The 12147-nt window shown below is 43.6% G+C and overlaps 1 protein-coding gene across 4 annotated transcripts in view; it reads right to left on the bottom strand.

Annotated features, from left to right (window-relative positions):
• Positions 1 to 12147, bottom strand: part of UBR3 (ubiquitin protein ligase E3 component n-recognin 3) — a 301116-nt gene that overhangs the window by 123258 nt on the left and 165711 nt on the right. For all 4 annotated transcript variants that reach the window (XM_077447962.1, XM_077447963.1, XM_077447964.1 and 1 more), the window contains one exon: positions 7896 to 8359. In XM_077447962.1, coding sequence (XP_077304088.1) covers positions 7896 to 8359 — 464 coding nt within the window. The remainder of the gene's footprint in view (positions 1 to 7895; positions 8360 to 12147) is intronic.

Here is a 12147-nt window from a genome sequence, read left to right as displayed (position 1 = left end):
ACTAAACTGATCGTCTGTAAGATGCATTTAAAGCATTGCCTATGAAGAATTTTGGATATCATATTTTTTTTATTTCATAGGCAATTTTTAGGCATGACATGTTTGGTATATATTTATTTAATACATCCTCATTTTCATTGCCATAAATCTGGTATGTTATCGTGTTTGTTTGCAGGAAAATTTATTTTAGCGTATATTTTTTTCTGAAAATAAGCATTTGAAAAATAGTTGTGCAAATATGGTATGGCATAAAAAAAAATTGTATATGTCATTTTCTCCAGGCTCTCTACTTTCGGGAAACATAACATGTTTGAGGGTTTAAAAAAAATTCTAACAAAAAGTGCAGATTTTAACGTGTGTGCAAAAAATTAAAAAATGGCCCGGTAGACAAGTGGTTAAATATAGATGAAAACCCACTTAGTGTGTTCCAAAAGTCTTTTCACACCTAGATAACACCTTGTAAACAAAATAGTAAAATCATCACTGGACCACACATGGCCTGTACAGAGAGCAGAACTAAAAAAGGGACCGACCAAGTCCTTCCATACAAGACCAGTCACTTTACACAAGGAAAGAGCAACAGTGACTGGTCTTTCCTACATGAAGCTTCTGCACAGATCTGGAAAAAACACACAAACAATATTAACCAAGAATGGGCATGACTCTTGAATTAAGAAAATATTTGCTTATCCTGGAGTTGAGCTTAAACTTGTTCACCATCACTGTGCATATACTCTATTGTACATTAATGGATGTAAACATGGTATGCATATGTGGTACTGTGTATATATGTGTATATGGATTTGTGCGAAATTATGTAAGTTTTATGGTTGACTTTTGTCCTAACATGACATAATTGTTTTTCAGCAGCTAAAAAAATAATGTCAAAGAGCAACAAAATAACAATGCTGATGGAAAACAAATTGCATAGCCCCTCTAGCGTTTGCATTTACGTAAGAGACCCCCTCCCCTATTTTGTCGTCAAAGTATGCCAGGGGCAATCTCGAGCTTTACTGCTTGCGAGCCAATATCTTCTCTAGAAAAGGTTCATTGTGCAGCCAACATAATAATTATTTCTGAAGACTCTGAAAGATCGTCATTCCCTCCCCCAGCCCTGCAGGTCCGACTGTTCAGAATGTAAAATGAAAAATGTGCAGCAATTGTATCTTGTGTTGAGCCTGTGTGGCATAGAACTCCTATGCATGCATTTCCCTCCCTCTCCGATATGCTTCAACTTAAGCAGGCCTGACTGTAAATAGAGATCCTTAATAAGAGGACATAAACAAACTGTGACAGATTCAGTGCAGCTCAGTAATTTTCCGTGATGGCTCACGGGGACGAGACACCGAGGCTGAAAAACATTGCAAGCTTCCCAGTCTTTTCCTCGAGTGCTCTCTCAGTTTCTATGGCGACAGCGCATCATGTGGGTAATGCCACCTTTTGTCTTTGTCGTCGGCTTGAAGTAGCCACAAATGGGTCATCATTGAGCTCTTATAGGCTGTTCAATCTTCATTAACCAGAAAAATCTTCAAATCCAAGAAAAGAAATGAAGGCAGCACAGTGCGAGCTGCATGACCATGGCAATTTGAGTTCTTCTTCATACAGAGATGTCAATGGCTGCGGCTATTTGGGGACGTGTCACACAACCCGCCAAACTACAGAACCAAGACCAAACTGCAGGGGTTGTTTGAATCAACCTTAAAGCAGAGTTCCACACAAAAATGGAACTTCCGCTTTTTGGATAACACCCCCCCCTCCGGTGTCACATTTGGCACTTTTCAGGGGGGGGGGGCAGATAGCAGTCTAATCCAGGTAATCGGTCCCATTTCCGGGCATAGATTACCGCAGTCTCCGCGGAGAACTATGCCATGTCTGGCCCCTCCACCCCCGCTGTCTTCTAGGAGGCACACAGGTCCCAGAAGAAAGCAGGGACCAGCGAGGACACACAGCGTGACGCGCATTTGCAGTAAGTAACCAGGCTGTGAAGCCCCAAGGCTTTACTTCCTGATTCCCTTAACCACTTGGGATCCGCGCTATTGCCGAATGACGGCATTAGCGCGGACCTAGATTTCCGGGACTACGTCTATTGACGTCGTCCCGGTTACGAGCGGCCTGCGCGCCCCCTGAGGGGCACGCGCGGCGCGCTCTGTGATCGGCGAGTCCGTGAGACTCGCCTGATCACCGATCCGTGTAAGGGGTCGATTCCGACCCCTTATCACGTGATCAGCTGTCAGCCAATGACAGCTGATCATGTGATAGAACGGAGCCGGTAATCGGCTATTATTCCTCCTCGCGCTGACAGCGCGAGGAGAAAAAAAAAAAGCCGATCACCGGCGGCCGTGATCGGGACATCAGTCCCGATCACGGCCAGCAATGCAAGGCACCACATGCCACCTGCCAGTGCCCACCTGCCTCCCGCAGTGCCATCCTGAAGTAGAACTAAAAGTAAAAGTAAGTGCCCCCCGTCTGTGCCCATAGTGCCCACAGTGCCACCCCACAGTGCCACCCCACAGTGCCACCCAATCTGCCTCAAAGGTGCTGCACCCCAGTGCCGCCCATCATCAGTGCCCAGCAGTGCCACCTATCAGAGCCACCTATCAGTGCCCATCAGTCCCATCTATCCGTGCCACCCATCCGTGCCACTTATCCGTGCCACCCATCCGTGCCATCTTATCTGTGCCCATCTTTGCCCATCAGTGCCGCCTTATCTGTGCCCATCGGTGCCGCCTTATCTGTGCCTATTAGTGCCGCCTTAACTATGCCTATCAGTGCCGCCTTAACTATGCCCATCAGTGTCCACCAGTGCAGCCCATCAGTGCCCACCAGTGCAGCCCATCAGTGCCCACCAATGCAGCCCATCAGTGCCCACCAATGCAGCCCATCAGTGCCCACCAATGCAGCCCATCAGTGCCCACCAATGCAGCCCATCAGTGCCCACCAATGCAGCCCATCAGTGCCCACCAATGCAGCCCATCAGTGCCCACCAATGCAGCCCATCAGTGCCCACCAATGCAGCCCATCAGTGCCCACCAATGCAGCCCATCAGTGCCCACCAATGCAGCCCATCAGTGCCCACCAATGCAGCCTATCAGTGCCGCCTTATCAGCGCACTTCAATGAAGGAGAAAAATGACCCGTTTGCAAAATTTTATAACAAACTATTAAAACATGATTTTTTTTTTTTGCATCTTTTTTTGTTTGTTTAGCAAAAAATAAAACTCCGAGCTGTAACTAAATACCACCAAAAGAAAGCTCTATTTGTGGGAAAAAAATGATAAAAATTTCATTTGGGTACAGTGTTGTATGCCCGCGCAATTGTCATTCAAAGTGCATCAGCGCTGAAAGCTGAAAATTGGTCTGGGACTGAGGGGGGTTTAAGTGCCCAGTAAGCAAGTGGTTAACGAAGATGGTGGCGCCTCCACCCGAGTCACAGATCGGCTTTGGGTCAGGACATTGCAGGCACCCTGGACAGGTAAGTGTCCATATTTTAAAAGTCAGCAGCTGCAGTATTTGTAGCTGCTGACTTTAAAAGAAAGAAATAAAATTTTGGCGGAACTCTGCTTTAAGGCTTCATGTACAAGGGACGTTTTTCCAACCTCTCCTAAATGATTTAACTTGACAGATAGTAACCCACGTTTAAAACATTTGTCATGTCGTGTTTAGCGGCGTTTTGTCGCATTTGCGTATAGAAGCATTTAAAAAAAAAAACATTTTCAAAATAGCCAAAAATTAAAAACGTCTGTAAACGAAACGTGGCTAAACGCGAGTTATCGTGTTTAGTCACGTTTAGAAGCATTTGGCGCTTGAAATGCGTCTAAACTCAGCTTCTGAACCCATTTCTTGGCGTTCCAAAAAAACCTCTAAACTCAACTGTCCAGAAACGACTATAAACGATTCTGTGTACTGATAAGGTAACAGAGGAGCATTCAGGAGCAGTTGAAAAAAATGCCCAACTGCTCCTAAACGTCAGTTTACCAACAGCAGTGTACATGAGGCCTTAAAAGCCTGTTAAGACGAGATTTGCATTTCCAGCAATTTTATTTGCGCATGTCATTCTGAAATTTGACTATTAAAAGTAGGCACAATTTAAGATTTCTTCTCAGTGTATTGGTGCAGCCAAACATTTTGAATTGAAAGTCAGTTGAAGGAAAGGACATTATCCATAGCCATTCTGTAAGGTAATGCATATGCTGAACAATTCCAAATATAAAAACACAGAAATGTGGTCTAAAGCTCCAGCAGAACCCTCTTTTAGTCCACTATAGTCTGCTCACCACATGACACAGATTGTACAGCACATTACGAGAGGCAGGAGTTTCACCCAGAAGCTGTGTTAAATGACTGCTAAGCATGGCTTTATAGAAGTATATAGCACAAGAATTAAGGACTTGCCTACTGGGCACTTTTACCCCCTTCCTGCCCAGGCCAATTTTCAGATTTCAGCGCTGTCACACTTTGAATGACAATTGCGTGGTTATGCAACACTGTACCCAAGCTAAATTCTTATAATTTTTTCAAAGAGAGCTTGGTGGTACTAAATCACCACTGATTTTGTTTTTTCAACTTTTGTTATACATTTTAGCAACAGGTAATTTTTCTCCTTCACTGATTAGGACACATTGATGGGCACTGGTAGGTGGCCCTGATAGGTAACACTGATTGGCAGAACTGGTGGGAACTGTTGGGACTGCACTGATAATCAGGACACTGATAATCATTCCCCCGATTGTCAGTGTACATTAGAGGTTGACCGATATATCGGCCGATATTTGCCGATTTTTAAATAATCGGCATCGGCCGATTTTGCTGATAAAAAGCCGATTTATAACTACAGCGGGACTTTGAAATGACTTCTGTAAGAAGTCAGTGTGAGTTGCCTGAGTCGTCATAGCAACACTTTCCTCCTCTCTGGGCAGACTGCCAAGAAAAGAACTAAATGATACAATGTTTACACTTCTGAATGAATGAAGTCATCTCTGTGTGTAGAAGTTCCCAGTTTAACCATTTAAAGACTAAATCTTTTCTGACACTTGTTGCTTACAAGTAAAAATCCTGTATTTTCTGCCAGAAAATCACTTAGACCCCCCAAAAATTATATATATTTTTTTAGCAGAGATCCTAGGGAATAAAATAGCGGTTGTTGCAATATTTTATGTCACACGGCATTTGCACAGAGGTCTTTCAAATGCATTTTTTTGGGAAAAAAATACACTATTTAAAAATAAAATAAAAACAGTAAAGTTAGCCCATTTTTTTTTTCGGCCAAAAGTTTTGACTACCTGTTTTTATTTAATATATAGTTTTTTTTTTTTTTTTTAATCTAAATCATACATACAAGTAAACTGATTGGAGGTTTGTTTTGTTTAATAAATGTTTAAATGTAAGAAATTTTCTGTATCACTTATGAAGGCTGCTTTCACACTGGAGCGTTGATGTTAAAACGCAAGTTTTAGCGGCTCTTTACCATCATTTTAGCGGTGCTATTTGGCTGCTAGTGGGGCACATATAACCCAGCTAGCGGCCAAGGAAGAGGTTAAATGCGCCCATGAAGCACTGCTGCCAAATCGCATTGCATGCGCTTCGGCAGAGGTGCCCATTCATATCAATGGGCAGGAGTGGTGGAGGAGCGGTATACACCACTCCAAACGTGCTGCTTGCAGGACTTTTTTTTTTTAAGATCCTGCCAGCGCACCGCCTCAGTGTGAAAGCACTCTGTCTTTCACACAGACTACAGGGGAGCCATTTTGCAGGCACTTTACAGGCGCTATTTTTAGCCCAAAAGCGCCTGAAAAACGCCCCAATGGGAAAGGTGTGTTAGATCAAGGGGGATTAAAAAAATAATAATAATAAATAAAGGAAAAAAATAAAATCGGCCTAACATATCGGCCCAAAAAAATCGGCATCGTATATCGGCTATCGGCCGCCATGATTTCTAAATATCGGCATCGGCCAGAGAAAAACCCATATCGGTCGACCTCTAGTGTACATGTCCCTTTTACGCAAGCCGGTTATCAGCCATCTTCTCCTCACACTGTCAGTGTGAGAGAAGAAGTGGCGATTACCGGCTTCTGTTTACTTACGTGATCAGCTGTGATTGGACAAGTGGTAAAGAGCCGCTGATTGGCGCTTTACCTCACACTGTGATCAGCAGTGTCCAGAGGAGCAGCGGATGCGATCATGGGAGGTTGTCGTATGACGATCTCCCAGAACTAGCCGGCCACACTGTAGCCATCATTCGGCTATAGCACAGTCGACAAGTGGTTAAAGTGTATGTAAGCCCCGACAACCCCATTTTATTTGCTCCCCTTCAGTTTAAATGTTCCATTAGAAGTATTTTGTTAAAGTGGTCTTGATGGTAAGTGGTAAAAAAAAATTCATAGTTACATACTCTGTGCAGTAGTCTTGCACAGAGCAGCCCCGATTCTCTTCTTCTGGGGTCCCCTGCCAATGCTCCTGGCTCTTCCCCCTAGACCAGTTCCCCCAAAAGCAAGCCACTTTCTATGGGGGCACTGATGTGTGCTCGCTCCTGAGCCCTGCTCTATGCGTCCATAAGACACAGAGCCACGACCTGTCCTCACCCCAGCTCTCTCCTCATTGGTTGTCATTGACAGCAGTGGGAGCCAATGGCTCCCACTGCTTTCTCAGCCAATGAGGAGAAGGTGTCTCGGGACAGCTGAGGCTCTTGCGCACATCACTGGATTAAAAAGAGAGCTGAGTATTGGGTCGCACGCAAAAGGTGTTAAGATAAAAAATGCATGAAGGTAAAAACCTTCAGCCTTTACAACCACTTTAAAACTGTTTGAAAAATGCACACTGATCATGTCAGCAATTAACAGAAGAAGTGTAGGGGGCCACACGACAGCTCTTATCTCAAATAGCCCTTCTAGTTAAGCTAGAAAGTAGGAATGGCTGAGCTGTTTTATTTAGCAAAACTAGGAAGCACTGATTATAGTCAATAATGTCAGCGTGCACAGATACCCGATGCTTCCACTGCAGTTCCGGTGTTCTGTCAAAAACTGTCCGGCCATCGTATAGTGTCCGCCCCGCACTGCGCATGTGCAGTACGGAGGACATGGAGACCCCGAAAGTCAAGAAGAATGGTGCCTGCACATTGAGTCAAGGTGCAAGCCCCACCATCCAAGTGGACATACAGTAGCACATAGTAACAAGGCCCCTCGCGGGTTTGCTTCACTTGCCGTGCTTCGGGCACTGCCTCGCTTCGCTCGGGTATTTTTTATTCTAACTCTATGTCCACTTGGATGGTGGGGCTTGAACCTGGACTCACGGCGCAGGCGCCGTTCATCTTCGGCATCTCCTTGTCCCAAGTACTGCGCAAGCGCAGTACAGGGCGGACACTATCCAACGGGGGGCAGTATTCGACACATCACTGGCTCCTGTCAACTTAGAGGGAGGCACTGGGAGTAGTGCAAAGAGCGGGAGGTAAAGCAGGAGGGAACTCCCAATGGCAGTGCTGTTTACAGACTGTTGGAGGGAGCACAGAGCTCGAGCACATGGCTAGATAAAGAGGTGAGATCCAATGATGAGACTAAGGCAGTGCGGGGGAGGGGGGGTTCAGAGAGCCGGAGCACTGTGTGTATAAGGCTGCAGTGTGATCCAGGGGAAGGAGGGCAGAGAGCCAGAGCATTGTGTGTACAAGGCCTTTAAAATTCAAATTGGTGGTCCGCTGGATTCAAAATTTAGAGTTTAGTGGTCTGTGAGGTCCGCAAAAGATTGGCAACCACTGCTCTAAATGGTACTGTTTAATTATTGGAAATTGTACACATTTTTGAGCCCAAGCAATAGACCTTTGTATGATTAAAATGCAGTCAAACAGCATGTTTAAAGCTTTTTATATGCAAATTACCAATTATGACAATAATTACAAAGACTGCTTACCTTTCTTCTTTGTCCAAGGTTTTTTTCTCCGTAGGGCTAGACTTCTTTGGTGGAACAGGGGGTGCAGTTTTCCTGCAAATCTCATCAATGCTGAGTTTGTTTAAATGGCTCTGAATTGCTGCTTTCAATAAAATTCTTTCTACAGCAGTCACCCCATCTCCGTGTAGATACTTGGAAAGATCTTCCTGAGCAAGACAGTCCGAATCCGTAACCCAGGGAGGGCAGTAAGAGTCCGTCTTCCCAGACAGTTTCTGGTGAAGTTTAATAAGCAGAGACAACACACTTTCTTTCACCTCTAAAATCACTGTAGTTAACTGAGGTGTGGAACCAGGCGCAGTCCATTTTAGTGCTGATGACTTTGGCCGCACTACTTGATTGGCCTCACTGTTGCTGCGATTTATTATTTCCTGAAACTTTTTCCGACGTTCAGCAACCAAGCTGAAAACTTGAGCCGTTCCTGAATTCTAAAAACGGAGAGAAAAGAGTAAGGGCTTGTTTCGATGGGTATTGATATTGAACATTACCTTTTGCATTTGGACAACAAAACACAAACACATGCGTTAAGGCTCCATTTTATCTGCTTTCCTTGCAATTCAAACACATTTTCTTCAGAACCGGCTGCATCCAAAGAAATGCAACGCAAAGCTCATCAAACAACATCAAAATTGGTTTTCACACTAAACATTAGCAGTAAAGGGGAATCTGCTGATATGTTTTTAAGGTGCATTTGCAACACAGGGAAACCACACAGGATGGATCTGATTTAAATCGCTAATAAAAAGGCTTGATTTAAATCATAATTTTTAAAGAGCAACTGTCATCTCTGTCCCACAGTGGCTCCTCTGACCCGCTGTGGACTTAGGGCCCTTTCACACTGGGGCGGTGCGGGTGTCGGCGGTAAAGCGGCGATATCTTTAGCGCCACTTTACCGTTGTTTTAAAGCGGTATTCGGCCGCTAGCCGGGTGATTATAACCCCCGCTAGCGCCCGAAAAAAGGGTTAAAACCGGGCGCAAAGCTGCACTTTGCTGGGGGTATAGCTGCCCTGTCCCATTGATTTCAGTGGGTAGGAGCGGTGAATACACCACTCCTTCACCGCTCCAAAGATGCTGCTAGCAGGACTTTTTTTTACCTTTCTGCTAGCGCACTGCTCCAGTGTGAAAGCTCTCAGGACGCTTTTTTCAGGCGCTATTTTTAGCGCTGTAGCACCTGAAAAACACCTCAGTATGAAAGGGGCCTTACTGACAGTACCATTCGCTTTAATGGGATGGCCGGTGATGTGGCAGTGACACAAGGTGATTACATGGCGGCAACAGGTGCTGCAATGATGGATTTGAAATGACAGGTGCTCTTTAAATGTAAGGACTCATTCTTGCTGGTAGTTAAAAAAAATTAAATATTTGCAAACAAAACGAAGGTTCCTTTTTAGAATAAGCGGTCAGGTTAGTAAATATTTTCAAACTGGGTCTCTTTTACGGCTTGCTGCCATTTTGCTCCTCAAGGGATAAATAAAGCACTTCCAGCTATGTGCAGAAAGATCCAATGTTTATAAGCTGCTTAGGTTTCACTTTCATTTTTAATGCTTGGCCTTCTTCCTCACACTTAGAGCCGGGTACAGATGCATTTTTCTTCAAACAATCATACAGTTTGTAGTGTACATAGATTTGCAAAACAATGGGATAAAGAAATATTCCTGAACTTTGTTTTATCTCATGGTTATGATCACTGCCCCTGTCCATTCATAAATGAGCATTGTAAAAGGAGCTTCTGTCTCCTGTCCATTCATCTTCAGGGCAGCTGAGGCTGCAGAGAAAGGGACTGGGGAATCTGTGTCCTCAGTCCCTTTCCCTGTCTCAATAGGGAGATGTCAGGGGTCTGTTAAGACCCCTGATATCTCACCTAAGCCCCCCAACAGGGCTGATAAAAAATAAAAAAAAATAAAAAAGAATTGTAATAAATACATAAATTTAAGTTTAGATTGTAAAAAAAATTTAACAAAATTAAAAAAATATACTGACACCGTCCACACCCCCCTCCAAAAAAGAAAGCATTATAAAAAATCTAAAAAGAAATAAATAGTAAAAAAAAATTAAAAAAAATAAGTTGTAAAAAAAAAATAAAAAAAAACTAACAGTCCTGTCATCATGCTCTAAATTTGCACTTACATTTACTTGAAACAGCATAGATCACCTCTCTCATATTCACAGCACACCTTCAGCACTTCCCCAAAAAAGCTGTGTGCCAAACAGCAAAAGTGACATAGTGAATATGGGGCCCATCCCAATGCATTTAGTCTTCGCTGGACATAGTCGTGGCGTGCCTAATGGCGTCCAGCAAAGACAAAATTTGTCAGAAAGGGGTTCCACATCTGTGATGTCACATCTGCAATTTCGAGTGCACAGCCATCTTGGAGATGTGCTAAAGGTGCTGCATATGAGAAAGGCGATCTATGCCATTATATAGATCGCCTTATTGCACATACATCAGGATGTTCTGGTATTAATTAATATATTTATGATTTGCACATTTTTTATAATGTTTGGCGACTCTTTTCTCATCCTTCTTGATATATCAGGCACTGGCTCTCTGTGCCAATTTTAATGCCAGATTCTGTGGGCAGTAGTGGCAACGCAATAAGAAAACAGCCATTTTGCGACTATTCAGAGTGTAGGCAGGACCCTCCAGTGAAATCAGGGCCTATCACCTGGTATGTACCTTTGCCCATAGAACTGAATGAGTGTGCTTCATTGTATTTTGCCTACCGGAGCACATCTACTTTTGATGTCGTGGGACTACATTACATGTTATCAAGTTAGGTTTCTGCACTACTCCCTTCTATGAGGCTATACCCTGAAATAGGAAGCATGATAGCCATAACATGAGATTTGATTTTAGGAGTTAAAATATATAACTCACAATCTAGTTTTACTAACCGATTCAGGGGTCTATCTGCTTAATAAAAGCAACCCATATTAATAGGCCATATTTGCTAAAACTTTATAGTAGGCATCCTACTACCAGTTCAGTAACCCTGGGACTGGCTGTCAACTCTGCCTTCTGTAACATCAGCTGAAATAGCCAATCACAAAACAGAACTGGTTAGAGAGCCAAGCAATAAACTGTCAAAACATATACCCATGTAAGAAAGACCACTTATTGGGAGCAAGGTTGGGGCTTCTAGCTACTGTCAAAAATGCTAAAAGGGAGGAAAGACGCTAAACACCATGAAAGAAACAGCTTCCCATTCATCTAAACAGAACACTATGAACTAAAGAAAGAAAAACAGGGCATGATGCACGTGGCTGTCAATTTTCACACAGTTTACTGTGAAAAGTACTTTTCGTCCCGTACTGCGCTCATCAAGCAAAGCACAACACATGTAACCCGTGCAATCCAAAAAACACCTGTAGATCGGAGCCCTCAGGATCCAGCAAGTTCTCATTACACAGCTTTCTTTTGACAACTAAGTTCCGTTGCGTGAAACCTACACAAAATTTGTTTGGCTGTATTTTAGGGCAAAACTGAAACAAAGCCTTTTACTGAATTCTTAGCACAAAAACACAAACATGGAAAATGTTCCCCTTCTCGATCACCATTTCTCATAGCACTGCTACAAGGGCACAAAAAAAGGTCATCAATAATTCTAGTATATATTGCATAAAGATTGGCAATTATGCTTAACTGATGCAGAATTGAACAAACGTGGCACGCAATGATTACACTTCATTTACATAGAAAGCAAAGCACACAGCAAGTGTTGGATGATTTATAGCCAATACAGATGCAGTCCCGTACAATGCCATTCATCCAAATTAATTCCTTTCCCTAAAATAAAGTCCATAGAGCTCTCAGCGAGTTCTGAAATGCTCAGCCAGAATAATTTCAAAAGCTCGGTTCCATTCTCCTCCTAAAGCCTATTTTCTCTAAATTAATAGCACCTTCCAGGACTAGATGTGGCTCATACACCTGTCAAATGTCAAGTATGGAGGTTTAGTTATTACATTTAATGCGATTTTTTTTTCTTTTTAGTGTGTATTTATCCTAATATACAACTAGAAGATATGTCTATACATAGGTGTGCATAGCCTATAGCAGGGGTGGCCAACCAGTGGCCCGGGGGCCACATGTGGCCAGCGGAGCCCTTTGATGTGGCCCGCGACCTCCTGCACTGGAATGGCAGGTTAGCAAGCCCAGATCACAGGTTGCCGACCCGTCATACCACAGCATCAGTGTTGTGAATGAAGCTGGTGGTAG

Source organism: Lithobates pipiens, unplaced genomic scaffold (genome assembly GCF_037356315.1).
Source record: "Lithobates pipiens isolate NorthernLeopardFrog02 unplaced genomic scaffold, aLitPip1_a1.2 Scaffold_22, whole genome shotgun sequence".
NCBI lineage: Eukaryota > Metazoa > Chordata > Amphibia > Anura > Ranidae > Lithobates > Lithobates pipiens.
Note: the sequence above shows the minus strand (reverse complement) of the source record. Positions and strands in the feature narration are given on the sequence as shown.